The sequence below is a fragment of the Monopterus albus genome, unplaced genomic scaffold (assembly GCF_001952655.1).
Source record: "Monopterus albus unplaced genomic scaffold, M_albus_1.0 scaffold385.1, whole genome shotgun sequence".
Classification (NCBI taxonomy): Eukaryota; Metazoa; Chordata; class Actinopteri; order Synbranchiformes; family Synbranchidae; genus Monopterus; species Monopterus albus.
The window spans coordinates 162,047-177,948 of record NW_018128265.1 but is presented as its reverse complement, the minus strand read 5'-3'; the positions used below and the strand labels follow the sequence as shown (position 1 = coordinate 177,948).

General features: G+C 40.9%; 1 protein-coding gene and 1 long non-coding RNA gene across 2 annotated transcripts in view; both read right to left on the bottom strand.

Annotated features, from left to right (window-relative positions):
- Positions 1-10,191, bottom strand: part of LOC109951427 (uncharacterized) — a 49,646-nt gene extending 39,455 nt beyond the window's left edge. Inside the window, exon 1 of the long non-coding RNA XR_002273600.1 lies at positions 10,028-10,191. This is a non-coding gene — a long non-coding RNA (uncharacterized LOC109951427). The remainder of the gene's footprint in view (positions 1-10,027) is intronic.
- Positions 10,192-12,501: 2,310 nt separating this feature from the next.
- Positions 12,502-15,902, bottom strand: part of dmrt2a (doublesex and mab-3 related transcription factor 2a) — a gene marked incomplete in the record, with an annotated part of 4,457 nt that continues 1,056 nt past the window's right edge. The window contains 3 exon segments of the mRNA XM_020585928.1: positions 12,502-13,713; positions 14,159-14,261; positions 15,852-15,870. Of these exon segments, the coding sequence (XP_020441584.1) occupies positions 12,608-13,713; positions 14,159-14,261; positions 15,852-15,870 (1,228 nt within the window).

Here is a 15,902-nt window from a genome sequence, read left to right as displayed (position 1 = left end):
TCTTCCACTGATCTACAGGTGGTGGTATCAGGTCAAAACACGCAGCAACACACCAGCAAAGGCATGACAGAAGAAGCCAGGCAGCAAGCAAACATGGAAGGAAACAATAAATGGGCTCAACATTTTCTATATGTTTGTTTGGCCTCAAGGATACACGGCGCATTTTGCTGAAAAACGCTGAATGTCAACTGTCTCCACAGACACCTGGGGACATTTTGGGCTCTTTAACCATTAAATGCCCCACTATGTTCACCAGCAAGTGCCTAACTTTGACTGTCTGTTGGTTAACAGTTGGCATAGGAGTTTGTTTCACTTGCTGCCTGCTGCAGCCAAAAACAAGGCACAGAGGGAGAGTGAACACAAACAGCAAAGCCGCAGAGCAGAAATCCACATCAGTGAGCTGAGAGCAGCCACACAGCTCAGTGGAGTCGGGTGATAACTGTCTGTCTCTGGCTTCATGACCATATGATGATATGAAGAAAAAAAGAAGATGTAAATCTAGATGTTCTTCTGAGACATAAACCTCAGTCTCACCCTTATTTTTCTACCACACTACATAAACACTAGCTACTCTTCATCCTGCATTGCCACTGGACGTGTGTCATGTTTTGAAGCATGTACACATGTGCGATGTTTAACAAGTAACAGAAAATAATTAACTATAATATTAATAGTAGCGTATGGTGTCAACTCCGTTCACACATGAGCACCATCAGCCCCTCCAGAGGAGTCGACTGTGGACCAGTAAGTGTCTCACTATGTCCACGCAGACACAGGAAGTTCCCGTCTGGAGTGCGACTGCTGGTTTAAGGAAGCATTATTAAATCCATCTTTCATATACTGCTTCGACAGCTGCCCGCAGGAGATGATAAGACATCTCTGTGGCCACTCAGACTGAGAGGCTGCTATAAATAAACTGGCTGAAACTGGCCTTTAAGAGTCACTGTCAAGGTTTCTGGATGACGAGGACACTGATGACTCAGTGTAGCTGCGTCCCACACACTAAAACCATCCAGTATAACCTTATTCTACTGTCCTTTCAAGGAAAACTCACTTTCAGCAGTCACTAAAAGCAAATAAAATATAAGGCCAATGACTTAAAAGACAAATCCCAAACAGAAACTTCTTCTAAAGGCCTTTGGTCAGCCAAAAGTTGACAACTATCAAAAATGTTAATAATAAGCAACTTTGACAAATGTCAACACAAACAGCACACACTGTGCAAGCATCAATGGATTATGACTCAAATGGGTCCCGTGCAGAGCCCCCCCCACCACCACCATCCCACATAGAAGCAAGCCACCTAGACTGAGAGAAACATGTTTGTTTTATGCTTATAGCTGCATGTTTGCTGCAGCTGATTAGCATCTCTGTGGATGTTTTGTCTCTCTGTGTAGTCATTTAGCATTTTTTTATGCTCTTCTTGTGTCTCTTTATGGTCATTTTCCATATTCATTTTACACCTATTTGTAGTTATTTTGGCATCTCCTTGCGGTTGCTTAGTGTCTCTTGGCAGATGTTTTGTGTCTTTTGGGACATTTTTCATCATTTTGTCCCTGTTTGGTGTCTCCATATGGCAATGTCTTCTCTGTTTCTGAGATACAGTATTTTGCAAGCGAGCTCCAGGGGCCCACTGAAAGGCCCCCTGGGCCTGTGCCCGGCGGACCCTTTCACTAATCTATCCATGCATGCAAGCACATCCTCGTCTTCACAGAACAGTGTTTTTACATGAACGTATCTGGTTGTGTTCTGCCTTTATTACACAGCTGTAGACAGATAGATGGGGGATGACACCACAAAGATCCCAAGCTGGGGACAATGTGATTACACAGTCTGTGTCTTACATACATTTATATGGGGCATTTAGGTGGCAGTAAATAAAGACTTGTGATACGTATATTTAACAAAAAGAAAGCTGAATGCTTTTCCCAAATCTTTCTGGTGCTGTCAGGAAACATTTTGTTTTATGGAAAGTTTTTCCAGCTGTAAGAAGCTCATCCACTTCCATTGTGTGGCAACAGTTTCAGTAAGTGAAACCTTTCTCTTTTTAATGCTGCACACACAGACTACTGTGTTGTCAGTGAACTCTTATGTGAATATTAAAACCTTCAGCCAATCTGTGTCATGTAAACAGATTAGCCAACGTATTGTTGATTTTTTGTTTTGGTCTAAGTATTTTTTACTATTATGACAGAGTCTTTGTTTATAGAAGGACAGTTGGCACTGGAAAAACAGGTCAGTGAAAGTAATTTAAACCTGCAAACCCCAGAACTTCCCTCATGTTTTCTCATCTGCTTTTCCATTTCTGCTCCATGCAGACATACAAACCGGGATGTTCAGTCCCTAGTGGAGGGGGAGGACTGCCTGATCACCTGATTATTTATTGGTTTATCTTGTTATTAGATAACAATGACAATGTATCCTGTGATGCAGGTTTCTATAGAGATTTTTCAGCCTATAAATGTAATGAAAATGTAACTAGGTTGTACAAGTTTTTAAAAAATAGACATGTTTGTGTTATTAGAGTGTTGTTTCTCACTGAGGAATACAAACAACAACAACACCATGCCTGTAAACACAGATGTTCTGTTTGCCTAGGGGAGGTCATACATACAGTACTATAAGGAGTGCACATTTGAATCCACTCTTACAGGCCTATGCAAAACAGAGCTTTTAAGTGTTAACCTTGGAAATTGTGGTGTTTACTCATGTAATTTTGAGCCAGGTGCAGCGGTCATTTAGCACAGTGTTAACAGAATTACTGCAGCGCCATCTGCACCAACCTCTGCACTGCTGTTAGTGCTACAATAGCCACAACCAAGCGCCTTGTTCCATTCATACCACAGACACAAAGTATCATAAATAAAACCAAAGGCCCTGCAGAAGGCGACAAAAACAACAACCCTGACACAAATAACATTTGTGTGCACAGCCCAGTGTGACAGCACATTGCAGAGGATCATGCTATTTTCTTTGGGTGGCAATGCAACACAAAGCATTTTTCCATAGCATTTACATGAATGTTTAGACTGGCAAATTGCCTGCGAAAGCTCGGCAGGTGGAGAAGATGGCAATGTTTGTACAAGTCACTACATAAAGACAAGTTTCTTAAATGACGTTTTGGCCAATGACAACATCTCAAAGGAGCAGTCATAAGATAAGTGGATCATTATATTAAAAGACACAAACTGCCGGTGCAAACAGACGCCAAATGAATGAAGGATGATTGCTTTTGTCTTCTTCTTCTCTCAAGGTTCACCTTTCCAAACACTGGCTGTTCGAAGATTTACAATTATTTGCATAAACTTGCAAATGTGACTATCATCTGGATTTGAAGTGGCTGAATTTGCCTCTCTCCTTGATCCTTGCGTGAATGTTTCAAAATTATTCCAGAGCACACGAGAGACCTTCTACTTGCAAACCGACAGGGGCTTATTGGGGCTGTTCTGTCTTTACAAGAGCTGGGTGAAACAAAGACAAATACAGTGTACAGAGGTCATATAATCTCTCCTCCTACAAAACAAAATCTCTTTCATTGGTGCTTCTCCCCCTGGCCAGGCTGAATAGGGTGATTATTTTATAGACCTGTCAACCAGAGTTACTGCTTACTTTGAGCCACTGTTCAGCTGCCTTTAGTGCTCCAAATGTCTGTTTATGTTGCAAAAACATCTCTTTTCCCACTTTGAGCAGCAGTACAAGGTGCTGCTGGCAGCTACTGAAACAACAAAAACAAGAGCACAGGTGCTGAAATGACTCTCAGGCAACAATGGACAGACTGTGTTAACTTTGGCCTGTGTAGGTGTAAACGCAGCAGACTGGAGGTTTGAATATAAAATGGTATGATGATAAAGCTGCTTTGGAGGCAGCCATAATTTCAGTATTAAAGCTTATATTTAAACCTGTGTTAGAGTATGCAGCTTCCCAAATCAGAGGTTGTTCTGTACGAGTGTGTCAGTTCGTTTTCCACATTCAAGAGCTTTTAAGATACTCATTAATCACCCCCACCGCTGTCATGTGAATATGAGATGCAATACTCTTTGATAGAGATCATCGAAATCCCACTGTGTCTCTTGTGAATGACAATTTTATATAACTGATGAGCTTTTGCTAGTATGTCTTGGAGAAAACAATGAAGTGCAAGTTGACAAAGTAAAACAACTTTTACTATTTCTCTACAATAGTGACTCCTAACAACTATAAGTACTGATTGAATGAGAGTGAACGGTTTGTATTGGTACATTTAGGCAGCTCGGAGCTCTTGGTTAAGATTTTGGAAATATCTGTCAGTGTTATAATGGAGCCAAAGTCACAACCTGCCAGCAAATATAAAGCATCATATTTTCCTTTTGAAGGAATTCCTTACCATGTTGGAAGCGTCGGTGGTAATGTATATTTATATGTTTTGGTGGAACTACGGTATCTGTAGACGTCAATATAAATGTGCCACAGAAACTGTATGTGGGCACATTATTTTTTTACAAAGAATACAACCCGACTACCGACACTGTGCAAATTTTATGAGGGCGTATTGTCACTAAACACACACACTCCTCCGCACATACAGCAACCCAATACCATGGAACCATGGAAAATAAACACAGGGCCTGAAGGTCTGCTTTGGGGCAAATCTAAATACGACAGCAACAACAAACACTGACTCAACAGATCCTCAGTCCAAAACAAACCTTCAACTTTTAATGATGCTTTCTGCTAATGAGACAAAAAGCTAATTGCTACAGCCACTGTAAGGATCAGCAACATGTGAGCACATCAGGGACAAAATTACCCAAGTAATTTACAAACAACAAAACGTAGTGTAAATGTAGCAGGTAGCTCTTGGATTGTTTAGTATAATCACACCTTCAGCACCTGCTTTGTGCCTGTCTCACGTGATGCTGGGTGAGATAGTACCCAGTAAGGTTATGAATTCGGGCACAGCAGCTCCACAAATTCACAGGCACCATGTCTGAAAGGAGCCTGTGAAAATTCAGAATGCCTTTTTGTATTGCCCTAATTTTCCAGCTTGCCATTGTCTTGCTGCAGCACTGCCACTTGTAGCAAAACGTCAACAGTATCTAGCTCAGTCAGATTATGTGGAAACTCCACGCAAATATTCCCACCCAAAAAACACAACTGTACCCTGCTGTTATCTTTCAGATTTGGAAGCTAGCTGACTTTTGCAACAGAAAACATAGGTCATTAGGGTTAAACTAAACGGACGAGATCATTTTCTGTCTCCTCAGCATAACCAAGAAACACAACAAACTCCAGTGTGAATGTATCATCTCTCAGGATATTCCCAGCTGTCTTTCAGCAAGGATCCAACAGCATTTTGCCCCTATCGGCCCCCAGGCCTGTCAGCCCCAACAACATGGTAATTAAGTGGGAGCTACTTGTCAAAAGCTGCAGTGCTACACATTTCTTATTGGATTACAAGGTGCTGAGAAAGAATGCAGGAACTGTCCAGTGTTCCCCTCCATGCTGCTGGTAGAGACGGAGAGAAACAACACAAGCGAAAATGAATAGAAAGCCTACCCTTTCCTTCACGCCCGCTGATCACCAATGTAAAACACAGCATGTGCCATTTATTCCTAGAGTCAAAATAACTCAGTGTGTGTGTGTTTGAGTTTGTGGTGCTTAATAGATTCTTAATGTGAAAAAGACTGTAGCATATCAGATGGGCTGGGAGTTACTGGCGTGACGACAACAACAGTGGGTAGAAAAGCTTGCTTCAGCACCTGGAAAAGGGTTCATGAGTGTGGGTGAGTGTGAGTGTGTTGGGGGTCGAGACAACTTGGTGAGAACACAATAAACCAACCACACAGTCACTGGTAGGGCAGCCAAATGCTATATGGGCAGAAGGGCAGGAGAAGAATGGAGCAGTTGTATCGTTGCAGGGGGAGTCCATACTTCTTACTCGCTGAACACACCATTTTTATTTAGCTGGAATTTAGTTTCAACCATATGAATGCCTACTGAACCATTCCTCAAGCCCGTCTCTGCACACAGGCAGTCTACAGGTGTGCCAGTAGCACTGGGGTTGTACTAAGGAACAGCAGTGCATTGAGCTAAATGCTAACAGGCAGTGGTGGTGAGATTTACCATGCTCACCATCTTACTTCAGCAGGTTAGTGATTGTGTACAGTACATGCACAAACAAATCTCTTCCAACAGAAACTGACCATATCGACTCACTGTATCATCACTGAAGAAATAACTAGCTTTTAGCAGTGGCGCTCCACTGAGGGTGACGGAGAGCAGTTTTCAGCTCAGCTGAGATTCAGAGCATGTTAGTTGGACTGTAAATGGTAAATGGACTGTATTTATATAGCGCTTTTATGCACTGGCCAAAGCGCATTACAGGGAGATTATACACCATTCACCCACACACCGATGACGACAAGGCTGCCACACATCGGCGCTAGTCAAGCCACCGGGAGCAATTTGGGGTTCAGTGTCTTGCTCAGGGACACTTAGGCATGTGGGGAGACCGGGAGTCGAACCACCAACTTGCTGGTCAGAAGACGACTTGCCCTACCTCGTGAGCCACAGCTCATTAAAACACAATGAAAGTCTGAAAAAGCTGAAGACACAATCATAACTTGATATCTCTGTCATAAATAAGCTGCTGTGCAAAACATTTGCAGAGCAAAAAGCACTGGCAACTGCAAGATGAGCATGTAGTCATGCAGTCCAAACAAACCACTTGGTAGTGGCCAGACACTCGTGCACTATAGAAATCTATGAGTAAAAACCTTTTACTGATTAAAGTGTGTTTTTCAGTTTTTCCACCAAGCTGTCAGACAGGTCTACAGAGCAGCTAGAACACTGTACACACTGTGAATGGGATGAAACGTGAAGAAAAACAAAATCACTGGTATGGTCCTTTTAAGTGCACCTTCATGACATTAAACACATTAGTCTGCCTGTGCAACAACAGGAAGACCCTGTGACCTATGTTCTGTTGTCTTTGTGAGTCTTGAAACAAGAGCTACAAAACATGAAATTCCCAGACCACATTGGGTGTCCCTGTTTTTCTTTTCCCCACATCACAGCATGAAGGAAAGTCAATGAAGTCTCTAAATGGCAAACGACACCTGCGTACCCCAAAAAAAATGCTAAGTGCTGATAAGAGGACGGTGAGTGGAAGAGGGGGATGAGTCAACAATCCAGTTCACTCTGCTGACATGTTAAATCTCACACTTGAGGCCATAAGGACTTCAGCAGATACTTATCAGTGGTGGTTAGTGCAGACAAACACTGTCACCTCCTGCTCAGCAGCCAACTGCTGTCGGGGCGGCTGTGCATGCACACACACACACACACACACACACACACAATGAGATGTATTCATGTATACACACACTCTCTCTTAAATCATAGACTAAACAATGTCTTCCTTGTGCTCTTATTATATCGGGTTTTGACAGAGTTAAGGGGAAAAAAGGAATTATTGCCACAGTACTAACTTGTGGAGAGGGTGTCAATTGTAATTCCCTCTTTCCCCTTTAAGCTCATCATAAAGATAATAATCACATGGATAATAAATAAGTGCGAAATTATCTGATTCTTCACTGTCTGACATTCAAACAAGTGGCTGTGCTTTTTTATCCAAAATTCTAGATGTGTTGTGTATCATCTAGACACATTTTTCCAAAATTCAGCTCGACTTATTTAGTATCATGGGAAACTCTGGGATCTCCATTAGAATTTAAAGTGCAGCGAGTTTGAACGGTGTTTGGCTGCTTAGTACGAGTTTGTGCCAAGCATCCAAGTCGTGGGTGAGTGGGATTTAAAAGGATAAGGTGGGTCTTTACATATACTGTATCATACAAGTCTAACCAAAACATCCTTTGTTTGAATCTAGCCCAGATACCGATGACATGTAATACCTATCATGCCGTTCTTGTCACTCTCTCCTGTAAACAATGGCAAAATGCCCAAAAATCATTTTAAAATGTGTCTATGTACATGCAGTACAAGCTAAACACATGAAACCCAAAACAGGTGTCACAAATTGGAGGTCATAAACAACATATACCATTTCACTTAAAAAAATAAATACAAATCTTAAATTTTACTAGATTATATTCTCATCCTTTGCATCAGCCTCCAACAGCGAATGAAGTTGATCAGCCATTATCACTCGTAAGCTGACTCTCTCATTTTTTTGGCAAAATGTGTAAATAAATTACCTTTAGCAGAAATTATCTTTACACAAAAGTGTATAAAAAGGAGGAGGAGAAAATTGTTTTATATTTTCTTGATACACAAGAAGATACTACTGACCTGTACAGTAGCTAAAGAGAGAAAGACTAAAGATGAAGTAATAAATACAAAGCTACGGCCACCAGATGGTTCTCTTATCTTAGCATAAAAAGTAGAAACAAGATACAAACACTTAGCTTAGATGCATCCAAAGGTATAAAATCAACCAAGCAGCACTTCTAAAGCTCACTAATGAACATGCATCATCACTTTAACCCATACAGAGACCAGTTACTCATTCTAGCCAAGAAAGTGTTGCGTCCCTCCCATAAAACACTATTCTTTAGTGTAAAATTTGTAACTTAAACCATGTAAAATCCCCCTAAACATAATCTTAATATAGCATCACTGTAAACAGTAGCATGTAAAATAAATGCACAAATGTAAACCTAAGCCCAGTGACATAAAATGATGGTCACAATCATATAAGATCTGACAAACAAATGAATCCACAGTCCACCTACTAACTTTGTCTGAGTTTTGTTGTTGTTAGCATACTAGCATCTGCCTTACCAGCGCCTCCAAAACTCATGAATTATCTCCACGGAAGGATTACTGACCAGGCCTATGGGGTACAAAACTGAGATTTCACAGGGCCCCAGGAGCTCACCTGCAAAATATCCCACAAAGTGACAAAAAAAAATGGCCAATATGAGACACACAGCAACCACAAAGAGATGCAAAATTTGTTATACTATATAATTTAAGGGGTCAGTTAAACTTAAAAATTCATGCTATACGTACAACCAAAAAGATTCTGTATTTCCATAAGTGGTGTAAAACTATGGAATAATTTAAATGTGGACATAAAAAATAGTACTAGAATTGATGAGTTTAAACATAAGTATAAAGGTATGTGTCAATCAAGATATATGCAAGAACAGGTTTAATGATTAATCAGATGGAACATTGTGGGTGTGGGGTAAGAATGTTAGCACTCTAATAATTCTTTAGTATATTACTTGTGTGGCGTAGAAGATAATTATCTATGAATGTAATTATGTAGAATGTTAACACTCTGTAATAATTCTGTAGTATATTACTTGTGTGGTGCAGAAGAGAATTATTTATGTAGAGATATTGCTTAGGACTTAAAAGTTGTAAGATGATGTCATGGGGTAGGACTAGATAAGTTAAGTCTGACTTCTTCCTGCTCCGTTCAAGCATGTACTAGGTATAAGTAAATTGATATTGGATTATTATTGTTGGATATGTGTGAAATTACATGTGTTGACATATCAACTGTTTTGCATGCTTGAATGAATAAATCAAATCAAATCAATCAAAAATCAAAATCAAAATGCCCACAAAGAGAAACAACACATCCACCAAGAGATGCTAAGCAACCGCAAAGAGATGCAAAACATCTTTTAAAGCATGCAAAATAATCACGAAGACAAAGAAACCATGTCTCTTTCAGGCTGAGTGTCTTGTTTCTATGTTAGAAGTGGGGAGCCTTCTTAATGTCTCTGCCCTGGGCCTCATTGTGTCACAATCCGTCCGTGGTTATATTTAGTTTCCTCAATCTACACAGAAAACTAAGTGTAAAAACAACACTCTTGTGTATTATGGCAGGTTTTGATGCTGACGAGCGGCCAAATTGAGTGCAGCTACAATGAACCACAAGTCTGTGTGGCTACAAACAGAAGGAGCCTCGTTCCGACACGAGCCCACACACCTGACATTACAACAACAGTGACGTTAACGTGACGCTATGCTAATTCCGGGTTAGCTTTAACAGGCTAACTGCGACGCTGACCTTTCTGGGTGAGCTTCCCAGATGGACGCCATGGTCAACCAGTTGTCTTTTATCTTTTCCCCCACATTCTTTACAGGAGGATGGTTTTCTCTTGAGCCCATGAGCTTTGGAATCCGTATACCCAAATTCTACAACACCTTGTGTCAATCCCGTCAGCAACCTAATTAGCACAGCTTGTAGGTGTTGCGTTTGCACACGTCACATCTGTATTAACGAGGCGCGCGCTGTGATGCGTTAAATGATCGCAGAGGATCGTAAAACCTAAACTTTCTTCTAAATGTTGAAAGTCTTCTGCAGTTGATTTGTTATTCACAAGTCCGAGTCTAGGCTGCCTCAGGTACGAGTTGCTAGTCATGTCTGAAGTCTATCTATGTAGGACTCTACTTTAAAAACAGATTCACACAGATGAAATGTGAACATTTGTGCCAGAAAGAAGAGATTAGTGACGTTTTTTAACCTTTGGTCTTATTCATTATTGCACGGGTCAGTGTTCTGAAGCTCATGTGAAACCCATGTCTGGAGCAACCTTTCAGCATGGACACACACACACAAACACACACACACACACACACACACACACACACACACACATATATATATATATATTCAAAGACATAGTATAACACACACTGTACCAAGAGTCCGTAACTGGACAGGAATGAGTGGAGAAATGCATCTTGAATGGATGGTAGTATTGCTACTTTTATTTAGGCCAAGTAGAGAATCTGATTACTTTATCCTTGTTATCTTGCCCCTAACCATCACAACAACCCAACTCAAACCGTATCATGAACCAAAACCTCATTCTAACCTTAACCTTAAAACCAAGCCTTAACCCTCAAACAGTGAGGACCCACGCAAAAATTCTCACTATGGTTTAAAACTGAAATTATTCCTCACAAAGATACTGAAACGTGCTTATACACGCAGATGAAATATTATTTGAGTGGCCACTTAAAGTGATGTCATCTTTTTCTGGCCATACAAACTCTAATCACCAGCACAAGTCCAGTTACAGCAGCGACAATAGGACCTTCGGATACAGCCGCACATGTACATTCTCCTCCTGGCATGAGATTTCTCTATGCTCAAGAGTGAATAAGAAAAAAGCAATATGAGAGGAAAACAAAGCTTTAGTCAGTGAGTAGAGTGGTTTGGCTGCAGATTCACACAGATGAAATGTGAACATTTGTGCCAGAAAGAAGAGATTAGTGACGTTTTTTAACCTTTGGTCTTATTCATTATTGCACGGGTCAGTGTTCTGAAGCTCATGTGAAACCCATGTCTGGAGCAACCTTTCAGCATGGACACACACACACAAACACACACACACACACACACACACACACACACACACATATATATATATATATTCAAAGACATAGTATAACACACACTGTACTGATAGTCCGTAACTGGAAAGGAATGAGTGGAGAAATGCATCTTGAACGAATGAGCTGATGCTGCTCACTGATTTATGAGCTGATATCATGTTTCAACCCATGAGGAGCACTTTTGTCTACATCCGCACCTCGTTCATATCATGTCTGTTTATTCAAATATACAAAATAATGTGAAATTTCTTAAATGACTTTTAGTGATTCTGAGTTTACAGATTTAGGTTCTTTTGTTACAGAAACTTAAATATTTCCTGTGACATTTACATTATCAAGATACTGCCACTTAATGTCCCAGTATATTGCAAAGACTGACATGAGATTAAAGAATAAAAACTTTCACTAGATTTGTTTTTAAAATGTTGGGTTTAAACATTAAGTCACAATAAACTGAGCTCCAAATTAATATGAAATAGCTAAACTATTTGGCCTGAATGTGTCATTAAGCATGGTCTGTTGTTATCACATAATTTTACTTTTTTTAATACGCCATGTATAATGATTGTAGAATTTCATCCTGGTCCACTGTATCCTGTTAAAGAATTTATCTTGATATTTAAGTCTGTAATAACTTTTCCAAACATGCCCTGCATTTATTTTTATAAATTTTACTATGTATAACATTTTTGAAACCTTTACATTTTTTAAAACCTAAAGGAGATTTTAAAGTAAGTCAGACTTGCTTTTATTAATTAATGATTAAAATATAAACATTTTAAACAAGAAAAACTCTCCTCAACATTTGTGCCACACTTATTTCTTCTTCTTCCGCCTATGGTTTTGACTGTTTTTGCTACAGACATACAACCACAGTGTTTTATTAGTCGGTGCAGACTAACCTCTGACCTAAACAAAAAACCAGCTCACATTTAAAGTTCACAGTTCATAACCTGGGCATAAGATTAAATACAAGACTTTTTATGGAGAGAGTTCAGTCTCATAAAGTTTATTGAGATGAGGAAAACATTGGGATAATGTTTAAATACTCTACACAATAAAGCTATTGAACATGCACATGTAAAATATAATATACTGTACATAAATATTACACTGGGAAAAAAATCATTTCTAGCTGGTGCAGTGCCTGTGTGTTTAAGATGTGACCCCAAAACCACAACTTGAAATGCTCTCCTGCTGAGACAAACCTGTTGTTTATAGTGCAAGAAAAGACACTTAATGGAAGTTAATGGAATGCTTGACTCATAGCAGGTGTGGGTCTTTTCAGTATGGATTCTACAGAAAAGGACAAAGACTCACTGGATGCCATCTTGGTCCCCACAGGCTTGGACAGAAAATCCCTGCCGTACCTGTCAGTGAGTTTTACAGGCTGAATGTCCTTGGTGGAGCCCTCCCTGAATTTGCGGGTGGCCTCCTCTATGAGCTCTTTGCAGTAAGGAGCCCTGAGCTCCGGCCCGGCCCTGCTGCCGGGTTTTTCACTCAGTGAGTGCTGGATGAGGGAGTGAAAGGAGTTGAGTTTCATGGAAAGCTTAGCACTGTCCTTGCTCAGCTTGTTTAAGACTTGACTGGAGTTTTCAGAATGAGAGTTGTTGGGGAAGGATTGTCCGAAGCTCCTCTTAGGGGGGGAGAAGGCTGAGCACTCCCTCTGCCCTCTATGGATGACAGCCGGGGGTTTGGGATCAGCACGGTCAGGATCTGATGAATCCTGCAGTCCAGCAGCTCGGGATCCTTCCAGCTTAGCGGCAAGAGCGGCTGCATCCTCCTGCTCTGGCAGTTGGCTCTCAGCAGGCATCACCTTGGGCTCCCATACAGCACCTGGCTTCAGGTTCTGCACTGCCGTGGCATTGAACAGGCACTGCTGATAGAGCAGGGCGTCACCCAGGTTGGCTGCACCACAGGGCCACATCATGAAGCTGCCTCGTGGAGGCTGCACCGGGTAATGGCGGTACGTGGTGGCCACGCTGACGTTAGAGGAGATGAGCTCAACGTTGGCTGAGCTGCTGGGGTACTGCATGGACAGATCCATGTGGTTAGGGCCGAGGAAGTTGCACAGCTCTTTGGGCTGCGGCTCGACCTGAGCTGCTGGTGGGTAGGCTGTCTTGTAGGAGCTGTACTCAGCAGCGTGGTGGACCATGCTGTTAGGGAAGATGAGTGAGGCCGTGGCCGCCTGGCTGTTCTCCATCAGCTCTCGTTCTTTGTACTCCCGCTCCAGCATGACGGTTTCCAGCTCCTTGTCAGCAAAGGCCCTTCTCTTCCTCATTCGATCGCTCAGCGGTGGGGGGAGAGATGGGTTGGCCACGAGGAAAGGGTCAGACTGCATTGGACGATATCCTGTCGTTAAAAGAAACCCCATTTAATTCAAGGTTTATGACATTCACTGTGTTTTGGATTAGAGCCTGATGTCAAGCGTGCATACAGAAATGTTCACAGCACTGACAAATGTGCAACTTTGCAACAGGGGGGAATTCTCAGTCTGGTTTATGACTAATCATACTTGACAATAGAGCCATCGTTGTATGACAATGATGTTTGCTCAGTGTATTACATGTCAAAAACAAGACATTGTTACAGATGTTAGCAAGCCCTTATCACAGTTTTACTGCTGTTAAAGGAAAAAAGAGAAACCTGAGAAAAGCAACAGGAGACACTGAAGTTTAATCAGCGTTAAACCAAGACAGTGGAAGAACAAAAAGGAACAGAAAACACCACTAAGTTCTACTGCTCAGAAATACTGTAAAGGATGTCTGTTAATGCCAGATGCGTTTTCCCCTGTTACCTTCAAGAATGCTTTTGGCGAGCATGGTAGACGGTCGGATGTGTCGCTGATATAACGTCCTCCTCTCTGCTGGAATTTGCTTCCCAGAGATTCCTTTTTTATCCTAGAAAATTGAGAAAACAAACAGCGACTGAAGATGATTTGTCTCGGCTAAGGTTCAAGTCTCTGTTTGGATAATATTAGATGACATTTCGGTGATAATCCATCTAAAAATAGGCCATACAACTGTTTTTAATACAGTCATAAAAATAACTTAAAGTGGCTTAAGGCTGGATCACTATGCTTAGCAGTTTAACATGAGATTCAGGCCCATCGACTGAAGTTTAACAACATGTTAAATTGTAAATATGTCGATGCTTAGCATTTCAAAAATAAATAAATAGGAGAAATTACAGAGAATGACACAATCTTCAACACACAGACACAGGCAAACAGTAAAAGATCCATCTGGTTTCATCTTTAAAATGCCGCTGCTGATATTTTACAGCAGACATGCTCAGATATTTACACACCACAGAGCTCCAGCACACAGGCCACAAACCTACACACACACAAACGGAGATGATAATCTACTATTTAAAAATATACCTACAAATATCTATGCAACAGTGACTCCTAAAAATGGTTTAAAATTTGCTTTTCTAGGAAAAATCTGAACATTTTTACAGCACATTCTATAAATACTGTGAATAAAGTAAATGCTTCAAATAATTTCTTATTCATTTACACACAGTGATGCAGTCCTACATTACTGACAAAGTCCGAACCTTAATTTGACCCACTACAATAAATTGATATATAAACTTGTTAAGTTGAATTTTTATCCCAAAACCAACATTTTATTTTCTGCACAGAAACATTTGCTGTATCAATGACAAGAAGAAAAGAAAATCCGAGTCAGGCAGGAATGAAACTAAACTCACAGGACGTTGTGCACGTTTTAACCTCTTGTTCCCAGTTGTGTTTTTTGTTTGATACTTATTTTCTCAACTTATAATTGATATCAGGAAGCCACAACATCCGCTCAGCCACTTTATTTCACCTGGATTTCTAAATTTGGATCCACCCGTCTGACAAAGCAGGTGTGTGTTGTCATGCTGGTAACGTGTTCGTCCATTTAGGCCTGTGATGTTACATGGGAGCCTACCGTTAATGTTGCAATGCAGCTCAAAAAATAATTTAAAAAGGCATAAACACAGGTTTGACTGGAATATGGAGCCCAACAAGTCAATTACAAAGATTACTTTATGCAAATGACTCTGTTTTTATTTAATCCATTTACTGAAACAGCGATGTTAAATTAAGACATGTCCACAACGGTCTAAAAGCCCCAGGTCACCGTAAGGCAGGGCGATCAGAGGAACGACCCTGAAATGTTTCATTATGAGCCACACATGAAAGTGACCAGTGGGAAGCTCAGGAGGTGGAGAGATCTGTAACTACATGATTATTATCAAGCTGCTTGTGGTTTTAAAGACACACTTGACTGTCCCTTCTTGTTACGGACTTAGGAAACTAATGCAGACAAGAAATTCCTAAACTGCTTTCATGTGCAGCTATTCTCATTCTCATTCGTTAATGTTTTGTCGCATTTGAATGCATTGCAATTTTTCCCTGCATGCTTTTAGCCCCGGAAATTTATGGAGCATCTGAAGGCAATGAAAACGCACAGACGCATTCACGTCGGGCTTACCTCCGTGGCTTGCTGTCTCCTCCGGGGCACCTGCGCCGCCCTCACCCCCTG